Source organism: Chrysochloris asiatica, unplaced genomic scaffold (assembly GCF_000296735.1).
Source record: "Chrysochloris asiatica unplaced genomic scaffold, ChrAsi1.0 scaffold00059, whole genome shotgun sequence".
NCBI lineage: Eukaryota > Metazoa > Chordata > Mammalia > Afrosoricida > Chrysochloridae > Chrysochloris > Chrysochloris asiatica.
In genome coordinates this window covers 4,233,437-4,251,248 of record NW_006408577.1, presented here as the reverse complement: position 1 = coordinate 4,251,248, position 17,812 = coordinate 4,233,437, and the positions used below count along the sequence as shown (strand labels likewise).

General features: G+C 36.9%; 1 protein-coding gene across 3 annotated transcripts in view; it reads left to right on the top strand.

Moving 5' to 3' along the window:
- Nucleotides 1-17,812, top strand: part of PDE1A (phosphodiesterase 1A, calmodulin-dependent) — a 518,212-nt gene that overhangs the window by 347,281 nt on the left and 153,119 nt on the right. For all 3 annotated transcript variants that reach the window (XM_006864023.1, XM_006864024.1, XM_006864025.1), the window contains one exon: nucleotides 4,916-5,029. In XM_006864023.1, the coding sequence (XP_006864085.1) occupies nucleotides 4,916-5,029 (114 nt within the window). The remainder of the gene's footprint in view (nucleotides 1-4,915; nucleotides 5,030-17,812) is intronic.

Here is a 17,812-nt window from a genome sequence, read left to right as displayed (position 1 = left end):
TCATAGGCAGAGCCTTGGCTGGTTTGCCTCATAATCCACTGCCACTCATCTCTTCAACAGAATTATTTCACATGCACACTCAGTGTTGTCACTAGCTGTGGACATGGATGGATATTTTAACATAATCAAGATTGCAGATAATTTTTGACTCATCCTTGTGTGTATGTGTGTGTGTGTGTCTGTGTGCATGGAATCCTGGCCTGGCATTGCAGGATTAGTACTGGACTGCTAACTGCAAGGTTGGTGATTCAAATCCACAAGTGGCTCCTCAGAAACTGTATGCAGGCCACTACTATTAGCTGAACTGACTCCGTGGCACTTAATATCAACAATATATATATGTGTGTGTGTGTGTGTATGTGTGTGACAAATTCTGTTATCTTTTATTCCACTTTTGAACTTTTTGAAGTACCCTCATATATTTTTGTCAATGTCAACATCTCTATCTGGAGTCCTTGTGTGGCACTATAGGATAAACACTAACCGGCAGCACCATGCCAGGGCTCCAGCTACAGATTGTTGTTGTTGTTGTTAAGTGCCGTCGAGTCGGTTCCGACCCATAGCGACCCTGTACAGGGTTTCCGAGGGTGTAAATCTTTACGGGAGTAGAAAGCCTCATCTTTCTCCCGCGGAGCGGCTGGTAGTTTCGAACCGCTGACCTTAAGGTTCGCAGCCCGATTCGTAACCACTACGCTACCAGAGCTCAGATTAGTGGGCCAGAAATGACTCAGGATGGAACATCAAGGACATGCACTTAAGTTTTGGGAATCAGAAGAACATACGTAAGAGCACTGTTTTCCACTCAGCTTGCCCACTTTGACGAAAGAAACCAAGTCATTACTAATGAGTTTTTATTAAATTAAGGGAGCATGTTTGTTTCATGTGCACAACTTTGTGATTTATTCTTCAGCTTTGAGAATTTACTCATAGGGTGGCTTAGGATTTAGGCAAATATTATATAGTTATTTTCTTAAAAAATAAAATAATTTTTTTCATAAATTGAATAAAGTATCTTCTTAAAAGAAATACCTTCTTAAAAAAATAAAAAAGTTAGTATAGATATATGAGATTCAGCAAACCTTATTGCTTTAGAACCCACACCTGTGGAATGTATGATTATTTGTAAATTATTAATGAAGATGTCTAGGCTTGTATTGTTTATGAAGAAAGTCAAATAATCGACTAAATAAGAGTTGGGATTAATGTATGCTTAGGAGGTATACAAAAGCATAATCAAAATTAGAACAAGAAGCATATAAAATTATTCCATTAGCCTGTGGTTCTGGTTATAAATAACCTTTTTAAAGTACAAAGATTTTTCACTTTGTGTGAAATGTAATGTGTGTCCATTAAAAATTGTTTTTGGTAAATGCAGGCAAAAGAGAAAAAGGTTCTAACAATCCAAAAATAGATATTTATTTTCAATATTTTGAATTGATAAAGTAAGTCTAGGAAGTGGGGAAAGCCAAGTGAGAAAAGCAGAAAGTTATGATTGACCAAATTATAATCATATTTTATTAGAATTTTTGTGTATAAAATTCTCCAGTTAGAAGCCTGCAACTTACATGGGCACTCCTACTTTAATGGTGTGCAAATGTGTTTTCTGAAATTATTGAAACAACTACTAGTCAACCAAAGTCTTCAGCATAACCACCTTCACTTGCTGCTATGTGCATTTTTTAAATTATTGAAAAGACTTTGAGTCTTGTCTTGTACTTAAATGAAAACCAAACTCACAGCTATCAAGTTGATTCCAACTCCTTGTGATCCCATAGGATGAGGTATAACTGTTCATTAGGGTTTCTGAACCTGTAAATCTTAAGGGAGCAGACAATCTCATTTTTCTCCCACAGATGGCTGGTAGATTTGAACCTCTGAACTTGCAGTTAGCCACCCATTGTAAAACCCATTGTACTACCAGAGCTTCTTTTCCTTGTGCCAAAGAAAGGCTAAATAAGAACTGTATACACCTTTTTCAACTTAACTACACATTGGATTTAAAGACACAATTAGGGATAGATTCTGAGAGCAGCCTGTATTGGAGCTTCATTGACAACACAAGCTGAATCAGGTGAAATGTGTCAAGATGATTCCCTTGGGAAAAATGGCATGCTGTTGTGAATTAGAAAGTGTGCCTGTGAATAGTACAGAAGTCCTTTTGCGATTTTATATGAAGATCTCTTCATTCATGAGTTCTTGCTTTCGATTCAGTTCTTATTCATTTTATTTAACAGTTAAGATTAGGTTAGGTTGCATATAAAAGACATTTCAAACAAACAGTAGTTTAAATACAATAGTGTTTGTCCTCTTTTGTGAAGCAAGTTCAGAGCTGTAGGCAATTTTCTTAAGGTGATATCACAGCATGGAGTCCGGGCTACTTCCTTATTTCTTCTCTAGAATCTTAGTTCTTGACCCTAGATGCCTGCTGAACTTCAGATATTTTCACTGCATTTTAGGAAATAAGGAATGGACAAGGAATAATAGAGGACTGTTTCCAGTTGAATTAGCCTTCTTCAGACATTTTTTTCTCTCCAAGTCTTACTTAACAATCACCACTTACATCTCATTGGTCAGAACTTGGTCATGTGACAATACCTAGCTTCAAGGGAGCTTGTAAAATATAGTGTTTTTGCAGGAAAAATTACTAACACAAATAAAAATAAGAATTCAGGTGTTCAGGAAGAAGGGGAGGTAACATCTTAAGGCATAAAAAAATCATAATATTTTATGGAACCAAGTAAAATCAAGTTACAATTGTAATTTATACATGAGTGGTATATTTTGTCATTATTTAGACTCTTTCTTTTGCTTTTATGCATAAAAGATAATTTCACTAAGACTGATGTTCTTAGATCATAAACTAAAAAAAAAAAGAAAATATGAAAATACTATACACGTTTCTCTATTGTCTTCACATTGAACACAAGCCTCAAAACCAACCTTATTTTTCCCTAAGTGTTTTAGCTGTCATTTTGCTTTGCTTTGTACTAATTTATTTGAAATTTATACTGTGTTAGGGTATTGCCTACTAATATTTTGTCATATAAAATAAATGGTACAAAAAGCAATTGCTTATGAATTCCTTAATAAGAAGTTTTAATCTAAGTGTGTGTGTTTCCCCCCAAGAAATATAGTCTTTGTATGAATAGAAGAACATCAGATGTCCTTGCTGAAATTTGTAATTTATCATTGTACCTTAAACTTCAATATTGGAAATAGCTAAAGACAGTTGTAAAAAAATCTGCTAAGTCACCCCTAAAATAGTACTTAAGGTAGATGTGGTTTATTGTTTTTTAATATCTTTGCTCAGAAATGGAATAAAACTCTGATAATGAAACTATCTGATCAACTTTCTATCTGATATGAAAACAGATAAGTTGTTTTCATTTGTTTATCTATAATATACAAAAACAAAGAGCGTGTGCGTCTATTCTTCCTAGTTTGGAGAAGTATCTTCAGAAACTTTCTGTTTAGAATGTAATGCATAGTAGTTTCTAGAAGTGTTAACATACTCACTAAGGTAATTTACATTTTTTCTCTATATTAGATATCGGTCATCCCAAAACTTAGTGGCTTAAAAGAGTAACAGTTATATCACAATTTCTGTGAGTCAGGAATCCAAGTATGACTTAGCTAAATCCTCTGCTTCGAAATTCCTCAAAGGATTGGAACACATAATCCTATAACTAAAACTAAAACAAAACATATGAAGGTGTGTTTTTTTTGTTTGTTTTTTTAATGTTCTTTAAGTTTGAGGAACAAAAAAAAAGAAGTCTAAAGGGCCAGGATGGTGCTGTAGGATTGGGTGGGGTAAGGTTTCCCAAGAAATTTTTGTAGGCCTTTGCTACCCTAGAAAATTGTACAGGTACACTACTACCATGACGGTAAAAATTTCCTCGGTGCTCTTTCCCGGCCTTTTCTAACAGTTTCCCGTTTTTAAAGCCTCTTTCTGATATGCTCTCATGACTGTTCTGTGTCCTTCAAGACAATCTACCAAGATTACCCTTTTGGGATTCCCCTCCAAAAGTTTTCATGACCTTCTGAGTGGACCTCCTTTCCTTGAATATAACTGGACTAGGAGATCCCCTTGGAAGTCACTGATTGAAACTTTATTTTTTTTTCAGTCACCATAATGAGACTAAGACATATATATACTGAGAGAACTTGTCAGCAACTATCCACTGATTTTAGAGACATGTTTAAACATTTTGTTTGAAATAAATCCATTCTTGTATAAATTGGAATCTTAGTAGCCATACTTTTTGCTTTACCCTTATATATGTATCTTTTTTACAGTGTTTTCTGAAATGAAAAAATATTGCAGTGAAAACAATAAGCACATATGCATCTCTTTTTCTGGTCTATATTTTCTTGTGACTACTGCCTTAAGTTTTTGTTTTTATTGCTATTTTCAGTGAACAGTTGCATAGCAGCATTCAGAGGAATATCTTTTAAATATTTGCACTCTACCAACTATGAAAAAGCCAAATGACCAATAAAAAGTTCTAGTGATAGATCTATCTATCTATCTATCTGTATGTATTTTTTAATGTTTTATTGTGAATTATGTGATAGTTTACATGGGAGAACATTAGCTTTACATTCTAGATATATATTTTAATGAAAATCTTCATACTGTTTTGAATTTTCAGAAAAATTGCCCTTGAAATATATAGAATATAAACTAGCAACTCATATACCCCTCATATTGTTGAGAGGGGAATATAATTTATAACAGTTGCCTAATTGATAAAGATTGATCTTAACTATATCAAAAAATTCTATTCAAAGTCTTAGACATATGCATATTTAAATGTTTATTTAACTTATGCATTTATATTGGAATATTTTCCGTATACTTCAGTTAAATCTCTTTCTATTCTTGTTTCTTTCTTCATCTACTTTTTTGAAATAGACTAAGATGCCTAGTGAAGCAGCTGGAAAAAGGTGATGTTAATGTTGCACACTTAAAGAAGAATATTGAATATGCAGCCTCTGTGTTGGAAGCAGTTTATATCGATGAAACAAGGTAAAATTTAACTCTCATCTCATTTCTTTGCCCTTGCCTTTTTCCTCCTTATTCTAATACACAAGTTTAGCTTATGTCATCAAAAACACAAAATCAAGATCCTATTAAACTTTAAAAGATTCTTCTTCATTCATTACTAAACTATGATTCTTTGAAATACATATACATTTTAATCAAAATGTTAAATTGTTATTGTTATTATTAAGTGCTGTTGAGTCAATTCCGACCCATAGCAACCCTGTATAAGGTTTTCAAGGAGCAGCTGGTGAGCTTGAACTTCCAACCTTGCAGTTCAAAGTGACTTTGCAGCACATATAAAACAAAAATCTAGCAATAAAGTCACAAAACATAAAAATGTAAAAGTCTTTCTCCCCCTCATCCTTATTGTTCTTAAACACAGATTAATTTTTTTTTTTTAAGATAGAGATGTAGGCTTATAATAATTTTTCTCTGAAGTAAGAATTTTTCCTGTTTTTTCAGATGTCAGTGTTCCAACTGAGAAAATGGGTGTTACATGTCTACACACGCTCCTGACAGGTTTGAGATCCAGGTGTGGTGGTGCTATGGGTTAATGAGCTGGACTGCAAAGTTGGTTTGAACCACAAGGGTGGTGGTTCAAAGTCACCATCTGCTCCTTGGAAATGCTATACAGGGTAGCTATGAGTCAGAACCTGACTCAATGGCACTTAACAACAACAACATAGAGAGCTTGCTAGATGGAAACCCTTATTGACAACCATCATCCAAATCTAGTCTGTAAATACAATTAGCAGAGTGGTAAAGGAGACAGGAAATGAGAATTCATTTGGAAAAGTTTAGCTGAGTTATGTTGTGTCTCTCCACCAGGCAATTTGCCCTCCAGTAGACACTTGGCAATAACTATTTTTGGTTTCTACAACTGTGACATGTACTACTGGCATGTAGTAAGTAGCCAGAGGTGCTGCTAAACATCCTACAATGCCTGGTCTTAGAAATCAATACTGTGAAAGTTAAGAAACCCTAGCCTAGAGAGAGAAGTGTGCATTTCCTTTTCTTTCTAGTGGAACCTCAGATCACAAACAGGAACTCTGTAAATGCTGTTGCTAACAGAGGACTCAGCAAAGCATGGCGTGACAGGTCTTGTCACTTGACACCGGGAATTATCTCTTGGAATTATGGGAGTACTTAGACTGTTGTCTGACACTCCCAGAAAAAAAGATAAAGGTTGATTCGAACTACCTGTAAATTCAGAGAGAAGAGAGAATATTTAGAGTGAGAGGCACTTGCTGAGTTTGGCATGAAAAGGTGTTACGTTTTTCAAAGTCGTAAGTCAGACAGAATTGAAGTGTTTTGAAGGACTCTGCCAAGATGCTACCTCCAGAGACTTAAAAAGAAGCCACTTGTAGTGATTGTTGATGAAAGAGTCAGGGTAAAAATTATAATAATTCAACCAGAATGTTGTTGTTGTTAAGTGATGTTGAATTGGTTCTGACCCATAGCAACCATGTATAGTGTTTACGAGGAATGAACTGCCCCAACCTTGTGTTTAGCAGTCTAGTGCTTATCTTACAGTGACATGCTAGGCCTCCATCAGAATGTTGTTGTTAAGTGCTGTCGAGTCATAGGAGTTTCTAAGGAATGACTGGTGAGCTTGAACCGCTGACCTTGTGGTTCAAACCGACTTTGCAGCCCAGTGCATTAACCCACAGTGCCACACCTGGAATATTGGAGGTCCCCTATTGCTATAGCAAATTGTCTCTTATAGATCTGCAAAAGCTTCCCCAAACCCACAAAGTCCAGCATTTGGGCATTTGCCATACAGATGAAAGTGAGACCACATCCATCTAGTAAGACCTTCTGTCCCTATAGTAAGACCTTCCTGTCTGCTCCCCACCACATTGCTGGAATAATGAGGAGCAGCCAGTGGAATGAATAAGGAGTCGGACTCTCACATCCATCATGCCTCTTTCTCTCTGAAGCTGCCCCAACCTGGGACACACCCAAGCTCAAGGAAGGTGAGAAAGATTCAACTAGGCATGAGACTGAAGTTCTGATATCCATATATATTGCACTTAATAGACAGCACCCACATGCACACACAAGCAGATGTGTGTGCATGTAGGTAGTATTGATTGCTGTTGTTGCTAAGTGTATAGCAACCCTGTATAGGCTTTTGGAGGAGTGGCTGGTCAGTTTGAACCCTGATCTTGCAGTTCAAACCAACCTTATGATCAAGTGCTTATCCTACAATGCCACATCAGGAACTATTGATTAACAGATAATAAATTCTCATAACTCAAAACCAAAAAATGATATAAAAAGGTGCTTCTGGAAACTCTTGTTTCCATCTTCATCCCAATTTGCCCCATTCCTCCAACTCACACCTGTCTAATATAGCTTTCCAGGGATTTACCACAAATTTTTTTTTCTGAGTTTTCTTTTCCTTTTTCATGGAAGTAGCATTTTGTATTCATGGTTTACCATGCATAAGGAGACTTGGCATGCTCCCTGTCTCAAGTACTAGACTTTGTAATATCACTCAATGAGCTATGGCAAGGTCTGTGCTCCACCGGTGATTCTTTCTTTTTGTCCCACAAACAGAACCTCTTTGCTAAAGCAGGGTTGGAGTCCTAAATTAGGATCATCTGTAGGAACGCTTTTAGATTATAAACTCTACCCAGAGTTATTTTCTTGGTTAATTTTTACTGAATATCTATACCAAAAACCAATCCACTTGCTGTCAAGTCAATTCCAACTCATAGCAACCCTATAGGACAGATTAAAACTGCCCACTGGGTTTCCAAGGCTGTAAGTCTTTATAGAAGGAGACTGACACATCTGGTGGAGTCAGACCACTGACCTTATGGCTAGCAGCCAAGTACTTTAGCCACTGTGCTACCAGGGTGCCTTTGGACATCCATCAGTATATAATTCTTTTAATAGAGAGTCAGTGTCAGTTAACAACAACAACAAAAATATGCTGTTCCTAGAATTTGTGTGCTCAGTTTCACATTTTTTTATCCACATGTTAACTTCTTAATGTGATTAATATTTCTTCAATTGGTCTTGACTAATTTATTATTTGATATTTATTTATAAAATGTGAGAACTTTTACCTTTAAAGATTATTTAGGTTTAAATCACTCAGCTTATAATGCTGTTTTGCCTAAGTGTCCAATTTTTTATTTGATACATTATCATAGACCACATTTATTAATTCTTCTTTTTTAATTCCTCTTCCCAAAAATAATGACTTCATAGTTCCCTGTGATCCTTAACTGATTTAAACATGTTACATTTCAATGAATGTTGTTGTTGTTGTAAGGTGCCTCAGCGTTGGGTCCAACTCATGGAGACCCTGTATAGTATTTCCAAGGAGTGGTTGGTGGGTTTGAACTGCCAACCTTTTGGTTAACAATCTAGCGCTTATCCTCCAGCACATACCAGTATACTTCCTTTTTATTTGAAAATTGTCTTTTGTGGAGTTAAGCATAATAACAATAACATGATTTAATTTTTATTTTTACCTTTCTCTTCACAACAGAACCCCAACACTTATTACTACCTTTTCCCAATTTCTTTTCCCAAGTGACAGGGATTAATATGATGAAGCATCACATCTGTATAACCTTCAAAGGCCTTTTGTGTTTTATTATTTTGCATTGGTGTCACTGCAATCGTATGCATCATAGGATGTTTTCTACTGTGGGTTTTTTTTTGTGTTTTTTTTTTTTTTTCCCATTTTACTAAATTAGAGAGCTAAAGCTCATAAATGTGAAATGGTTTGCCAAAGGTTACAGGCATTGGCAGTACTGGGACTAGAAACTGATGTTGTTAGGTGCTGTAAAGCAGGCTTTAAGTTATAGTGTTCTTAGGCACAAAAGAATAAAATGGTCAGGATTATAAACTAAACTATGGCTTATTTACTATTCTCTCCTCCTTGTGTGGTACTGTCGGACCATCACTTGACTGTGAACCACAAAGTCGGCAGTTCAAATCCACCAACTGCTCCTCAGAAATCTTACACAGAATCGCTATAAGTTGGTACTGACTCAATGGCACTTAATAACAACAACTTCTATACTTACTCTTCTTACAGCATTGTTATAAAGTAGAATGGCTTCTATTGACCTCAGGAAGATTTAGCTGACAATGTGTAAAGTATAAGTAAAAGTGTAAATTCTGGAAAAATAATAGTTAAAATTAATAATGTGCCAAAAATTCTTCTAAGCATTTTACATATACTTCTTCATTTAATTATCATAGCAACTCTGTGGTGTAGACACCTTAAAATTACCTTTGAAGAAACTGAGTTATAGAATAATTACACAGTTTATCCAAGGTAGCACAGAGTATGTGAAAGCAGAACGGGGTCTTGGCAGGATTGGAGTTAAACTAAACTCCAGAGTTTAGATTATTAAGCATGATTTCCATCTGATATTCTTTTCTAACACCTGACCAAAAGTAATTTCAGTGACTTAGGAAGTTTTGATGAAATGTCACATAGTACCAGGGTATTAAAATGATGTGGGGGCCACGTCTGGCTTTCTCCAACTTCACAAGTGGGAAGAGGAGTCAAATACACATCATCCAAAGACCAATTGCTGCCAGGCTGATGTCAGACATGCCTCTACCCTCCAACCTTGCTTACCAATTGTGACACCAACTGCTCCTCCCACAGTGCTCTACTCCTCAGCTGGCTTAGATAATTCATTGCAATGACTACATAGAACACACAGACAATATTGACAATTATAGGCTTGAATAGGGAAGTTTATACTCCAGGAAGTCCTTAGCCCTTTAGCTGAGCAACCCCTTGGCCACTGCCCTGTTTGGGCAATATTACATAGCTTTTTAGCACTGCCAATCAATGTCCAAACTTTCCCATCAGCTTCAGCCTAAAGGCATTTACACTGTAGCTCTGTGATCAGCAAACCTCCATTCCTGATTAGGTGACTGGAGATACCCACTCCACAAACAAGCCTCCTTCCCAAAGGCACTCAGCTTTACTTGTTCCATGGGCCAGGAAGCCACCAAACGCTCTGGCTCTGCTGCTGTTACTCCTCTGCTGCTCTTCTGGTGTCCCAGCTTTTTACCCCCTGGACTGAGGAAGTTCAATGTACAGAGACCTCAGTCAGGTTCTCATGGACAAGCACCAGTTCCCAGCGCTTCTTTCTTGATGGTAGTGAGATTACCTCTCCCCTCCTGCCTGTTTCTGAGAAGGCTCATTTTGATGGCAGAAACAACCAATTCCCATGTTAAGGCTCTAATTTTTTATAGTCACAATTAATTATATTAATAATCACTCACAGTTGAATCATATAATCTTATCAGCATCTTTCCGCAACTTCTCTTACCCAGACCCATCAGGAACCTACGAAATATACCCAATCTGACTGTACACCCAGTCATTTGGAAGGAGTCCTGGTGTGGCACTGTGGGTTAATGCACCAGACTGCAAAGCCAATTGAACTGCAAGATCTGTGGTTCAAGTTCATCAGCTGCTCCTTGGGAACCCTATACAGGATCGCTATGTGTCAGAACTGACTCAACAGCACTTATCAACAACAAATAACACTATGGGATATTAATGAAGCAAGTGTTTTAGTAAAACAGAAACAGTTGGTTGCCGTCAAGTTTTAAAAAAAGAATCTGATAACTTCTGATATGATTTTAATGAAAAATGCTCTTTCTAGAAAAAAAAAAATCATCCAGTGAGCATATCAGAGAGGTATTGCTGGAAAGTTAAATAATTGGACTGGATTGAAAATAATAATAATAATAAAGGTCAACATTACATAAAGCAGTAAGAACAAATTATGAAGTGGTTTAAAACACATACATACTTATATTTTTTCCTACAAAGTCTCAGAGGCTGCTAGGTTTTAGTCACAGAAACAAATTAGAACAAAAATCTCTCTTGAAAGATATGTGGGTGAAAAGCTAAATACAGAACCTGATAGAAATTGAATTCTGACATTCATGTGGGAACTATAGCACAATTCCCTAATAAATATGGCTGTTTGGTTGGTTTTCTTAAAAGGAATTTTCAAATTCAAATGCCAATAATTTATGAGTCCTACTTTCAGATGTGTCCCTAGAGGCCCTTGTTTTTTAAAACTACACAGTTGTAATCCAGAAACATGTGGTTTACAAGGGGGAAAAATCTGTTTGATTGTCCTTATTTGGATTGGGATACTGACAGGCCCAGTGATATCTATGGCCTTACAGAGGGGAAGGCAGCTGCCTGGGAGGTGTTCTTCCAGTGATGGACTAATATGCCCTAAAAATTTTTCGAACTTCATTCTGTTAATAAGCACCATTGTAAGGTTTATGATTATCATGCTTCAGGAAGAGTGGGTTCAAAGCCTGGATCTTCCACTCAATATTCGCTCTCTGAGTCTTCTATTCAATACTCTCTTTCAAGTTACTTAACTTCTTTAGGACCTAACTTTATCAACTGTAAAGTAAGGATAATGAAAATTCCCACCTGATAGGATTGATATGAAGATTATAATGCAGTGAAATACATGACACATGTTGTCATGTACCATCGAGTCGATTCCGACCCATAGCCACCCTGTATAGGGTTTCCAAGGAGCAGCAGGTGAGCTTGAACAGCCGAACTTGCAGTTCAAATGACTGCAGTCTGACACACTAACCCACAGCACCACACCAGGACTCCAGTAAAAGTCAAACAATGATAGCCATTATAATTATTGCACCATTACGTTGCCAATACCTCTGTGATATATAGCTTATTAAAAGACAAAACTTATACCTCCTAGTGAAAATATTAAATAATTTTCTGAGAAAATGAAGAAAGGTAGGCTCTACTTATTAGGAAAGGAAATTAAAATGCAAACCAATGGAAAGAAAAGATCCTTAATAGGATATACCTCTCAATAAACACATTCTTAATTGACTTTCATGTGTCTTAGTCTTAACAACAACAACTAAATATTACTAAGTCTAAAAATCTTTAATATTGGGATATATTATCATGAATGGGAATGCTGTAATGTAAGTGAGTACAACAAGAAGTTGTTGCTAGGTGACACTAGTTACTGCAAGATGAAACACTGCCTAGTCTTGCACTATTCGTTGTTAAAGTGAATTTAGTAAAAATTTCCAGAAGTTCAGGAAACCATGGAAGTTAAGACCTTTGAAATCACTTCATATTGGGATTTTCAGCCTGTAGGATGAGTACTAAAAATCCAGGTGTGATGCTGTAGGTTAATGCGCTGGACTGCAAGGTCTGTATGAACCAAGATCTGTGGTTTAAGCTCACCAGCTGCTCTTTGGGAACCCTATACGGGGTTGCTATGAGTCAGAACCGACTCAAAGGCACTTAACAACAACAACCAGCACTGGACTGCTCACCACAAAGTTGGCAATTCAAACCCACCAGCCAGTCCTTGTAAACCCTTCACAGGGTGCATTTGAATCAGAACCAACTCCATGATACTTAACAAAAACAACAACAATAACATTCACTAATTTAACTAACAATTACTGGGTAATTAAACTCTGTGGTTGTTGTTGTTATGTGCCATTGAGTCAGTTCCAACCCATTAGGATCCTGTATAGGGATTCTGAGGAGTGACTGGTAAGGTTGAACCACTAACCTTGTGGTTCAAACCAACTGTGCAGTCCAGCACATTAACCCACAGTGCCAGACCAGGACTCCACTCTGTGGTAGCTGAAGTGAATACCAGGTACACTGATAATCAGACTTAGTCTTTACAACCATGCAGATTGGTAGAAATGGGTCAAGAGCTTTGATGACAACACTAGTTATTAGACAAATGTTGCAAACAAGAAGCAGAGAGATTCAAAATCAGAAACAAAGACCCAATGATACTGGCCAATTATAAGAGGAAACACCAAGTAGCATTCAGTAAGTTATAGCCAGAGAGGTAAGAATTACTACAGATCACAAACTAGATATGATTAGATTTGGAGGTATTCCTATAATGTTAATGAGTTTTATTTTGTGACAGAGGTTCCCCCGTCCATTCTTAAGGACATGGCTTCTAGCAAGAGGTCTTCATATCAAAATATTTGAAGTATGCTAGATGAGAAAGGCTCATGAGCAACCTACAATATGCAGATGACACAATGTTACTTGATGAAAAAGAAGAGGACTTGAAGTTCTTACTGATGAAGATCAAAGACTACAGCCTTCAGTATGAATTGCACATAACTGTAAAGGAAACAAACAAACAAAAAACCTTACAAGTGAACCAATAAACAACGTCCTGATAATGGAAAAAATATTGAAATTATCTAAGATTTCATTTTACTTGGATCTACAATCAACACTCATAGAAGCATCAATCAAGAAATCAAAGGATATATTGCATTATATCAATCTGTTGCAAATAAACCTTATGAAGTGTTAAAGAGCAAAGATATCAGGTGCACCTAACCCAAGCCATGGTATTTTCAATTGCCTTATATGTATGTGAAAGTTTCACAATAAATAAGGAAAACTATAGAAGAACAAATACATTTGAATTTTGGTGTTGTAGAAGAATACGAAAAGTACCATAGACTGCCAGACGAACAAACAAATCTGTAATAGAAAAAGTACAGCCTAAATGCTCCTTAGAAGCCAGGATGGCAAGGCTTCATCTCTCATACTTCAGACATGTTGTCATGTCCCTGGAGAAGGATATCATACGTGGTAAAGTGTAGGGTCAGTGAAAAGGAGGAAGACCCTCAATGACATAGATTGACATGGTGACAACAGCAATGGCCTCAAACATACCAACAGGTTTGAGAATGGCACAGGATTGGGCAGTATTTTGTTCAGTTGTACATAGGGTTGCTATGAGTCGGAAGTGACTCGTAGCACTACCAACACCAGAACTCAACAATATCGTGGAAATTAGAGAATTATAATCCGAAGGTCTCATATGTCTACAAGACTTTTTATTTCCCCCTAAATATTAATAGTCTAAGCTCCAGTGATATTTAACTGCTTGCATCTTTTCCTGGTTCCCTAGCTCTATCTTACAGTTTTTGAGAATGTCCAGAGTATGTTTATTTAATCCAATGATCTATCCTGGCTGTCACTTTCCTCTGCAGTCAGGTCTTTGTCACCAAATTGCTGTACTGTTCCTTTGCAGATCACTTCTTTTCTCCTCACGTTCATTTAGGTGGATACTGCTCCCAAATATGGCATCATTCCCTTCCTCCAATTTCCTGGATGAACAGCTAGAACTACCTATAACATTTCACTGATGTTTGCTGTCTGGCCTCACAACTGAAACCCTTTTGTAGAGGTTTACCAGAAACCCGTCTGCATATTCTAAAATCTGTTGCCCATTTTGTCAAAACCAGTTTACCACCAGTACCTTTGAACATGTTTTCCCTATCTTGAATTCAGGATCTCAAGCTCCAAGGCCAAGCTAAAGAAGAGTGGCTATCAAAATTCATGTCAAATTGTACATTCACCTTCCAGGAGCAACACTTGTTACTAGGGATAGTGCAAACTAAATTCGCAGTTGGGGAAAAACAGCAATATTTCTAAAGGATGCAGAATGTGCAGGGATGCATCTGTGCTCAAAATGAAGACAGCCTTGCACTTTGCTGTACAGAGATGCTTACCTTCTTGAATCTCATAGCCTCAGTCTTCTAAAGGTCAGAGTAGGATTTCTCGTTAAATGTAACTGAGAGACCTATTTAAGAAATTTTTCATAAAACAAAAGAGCAGTCTGTCTTGAAAACTAAAATTGAGCCTCTGTGGAATAAAATTAATTATCATTTGACTTTTCAAATGCCAATTTTTCACACATCCAACCAATTAGCTCTCAAGATCTCTTGGAGTGTTGTCTCAAAATGCGTCACCATGATTCATTAGGAGTTGAAGTCATGGAAGAGATTAAATTGACAGATGATGGTATGGTTAATGAAAGGGGAATTAAGGACAGACATGGGAAACACAAGTATTTAAGGTAAGGCATAAGGAGATCTGGTAGCGTAATGGTTACGAATCGGGCTGCGAACCTTAAGGTCAGCGGTTCGAAACTACCAGCCGCTCCGCGGGAGAAAGATGAGGCTTTCTACTCCCGTAAAGATTTACACCCTCGGAAACCCTGTACAGGGTCGCTATGGGTCGGACCCGACTCGATGGCACTTAACAACAACAACAACAACATAGGGCTAACAAGAAAGGAGACTGAGAGAGAGAAAACAAAAGAAGTAGGAGGCATATCTGAAGACTATGAGTACAAAAGTCAGTGCAGCAGAGAATTGCTTAAAAGAGTAAAGGAAATTCCACAAAGAGAACCACTGGATGCAAATAACAAATTCCTTATTTCTTTATGATGGAGATTTACTAAAAAGAAAACTACCCACCTTCCAGTAGTTTGGAGCATTAGTGTGGAATAGCTCCAGGAAGAAACTGAATATAGAATTTGACTATGAATGGAAGAGCAATGATAGACCACTGGTAATGGGACAGGCCTTTTTCTTCTTTCTTTCATTTGTCTTTTAGGAGGGAAGATGAAGAACTAACTAGAGATTAAAGATTTAAAAAGGTTATAGTATCAGAAGTTATATCTAGCAAAAGAGCCAAGCGAGGCATAGGTGGAAAATACAGAAAAATATCGATCAGCTAGTTCACACACAAGGGCCTTCAGATAAATTGAACATGAAAATGAGTCACGTTGTAAAATCAGAAGGGTTAGCACTTGACTTTAAACTCAGTTTCTCAGTATGGGTGAGTGTGCTACAATAATTCATGGCCTACAAAAATTCATATGGCATGGAGAGAAAAGGGTAGTTAATCACTACAACCGGCAAGTTCTGGGGGTACTGAATGGTGTGCACTCTATTTATATTTTAAGCCACAGTATAGAAGAAGGAAAAGAGAAAATATATGGGTTAATGGACAACTTTAACACATATTTCATTTGTGACAGGAACCTCAGCCAAATAAATGGTAAATTTATTGGTTCTTGTTAGGTGCCCTTGAGTTGGTCCCAACTGTATGCACAATAGAATGAAACACTGCCGAAGAACAATTCAAAGCACAATTCATTGGTATCCATTGCCAAAACGTTAACAGCTGATGTGAACAACAAGCAAAGGTTGATTTAGAGTGTTTATGATGTCAAGAGAGCTACCTCTCTGCTTTGCTTGGTCTGTATTAACCTCCTTTTGATGCTTTGAGTGGTAGCAAGATGGTTGAAATAGTTTCAAGCGTTGCATCCTTGAATCAGTAAACCCAACAGAAATGAGAAAGATTTCTTTTCCTGAGGTTCCAGCAAATGTATTCAACTGTCTGTCTCACGGATTTAGGTTAGACTAACCCTTGAACAAATCATTGTGTCCAAAGGAATTGGATATGCAAATGATGTGGTCAACAATCCCTTGAAGTAATTCTATTTAATTTAATTTGAGGTCAATTCTATTTAAATTATATGGTAAAGAAAGGACAAGAGTGTTCTCCTTTAAAAAAAAAAAAAGATAAAATGACAGACAATTTGCTATATTTTCTCAACTCTATGTCCTCTACAAGTTCTGGTGTGGCACTGTGGGCTAATGCATCAGACTGCAAAGTTGTTTGAACTGCAAGGGTGGTGGTTCAAGCTCACCAGCTACTCCTTGGAAACCCTATATAGGGTCGCTATGAGTCTCGACTCAACGGCACTTAAGAACAACAACATGTCCTCAACAGTATGAACTAAAGGTTTGTGTTAGTGTTCTGTGCAAGGGGACCTGGATTCGGGCTTGAGTGGGATACTGTGAAGAGTCCTAGACTGGCAGGTCACCAATTCCAGATTCAATTCTGCTCCAACTAATGATCAACTTCTGGGCAAGAGATTCTTTTTCTCTCCAGTTGTTCATTGTCTCACCTCAAAGATGAAGTTTCCAACCCATTTCTGTTCTCAAATTCATTGGCTTTATCCATGGTCCCAAAGTCACTTCTCTAACAGCCTAAGGGAAGGTGGGAGTACATTTGTACACATTTTCTTAGTGGTGGAACATTTGGAGATTAGGAATTTTGCATTCTTTACTTTTTCTCATTTGGAGAAGACCTGAGGAAATCAGTTTGAGGGGGATGTGCTAAGACATTGCTGGAACTCAGTGAATCAGTAAAAAGCAAATTATGATTTTCATGAATTCCATTTTTGTGGTGTGAATTGTGGGAGGGGTGGTGTTTGGAGAGCTGTGTTGGTAGGCTGTTATCACTCTGTACATGGGGTGTGAAAACTAAGCTCAGAAAAAGTTGCAATACATTTTGTATGACTTTCATAGTCGTTATCCATCTGTGGTGTGTTACTTTCTACAAACTTTCAAAAACATTCCCAGTAATGAAAAAAGAAAAAAAAAAAAATCTGACCATATCTTTTGAGAAATGACTGACAAAATCTTCACATGTTGTATATACATAGATTATAAAATATCTCAACACTTGTGTGTCAGAAGAATATACATCAATACTTCCTGGATTTGAAGAAGATATATTTTTAAATCTTTTCTAAATATTATATCAAAACAATTATATTTTTAAAGTTAACTACATTCAAGGCAACATTTATACAATTTTTATGTATGATTAAATATAATTTTCAAAAACTTATCTTACTTAGGTACTAACATTATTTCTAATATAGCGGTAAGAAATTTTAGGCAGAAAGAAAGCAATTGAGTCTTTGTATTGTTGTTGTTAGGTGCCGGTGGGTCGGTTCTGACTCATAGTGACACCATATACAACAGACTTAAACACTGCACCATCCTCACAATTGTTAGCCTATTGCTGCTGCCACTATGTCAATTCATCTCCTGGGA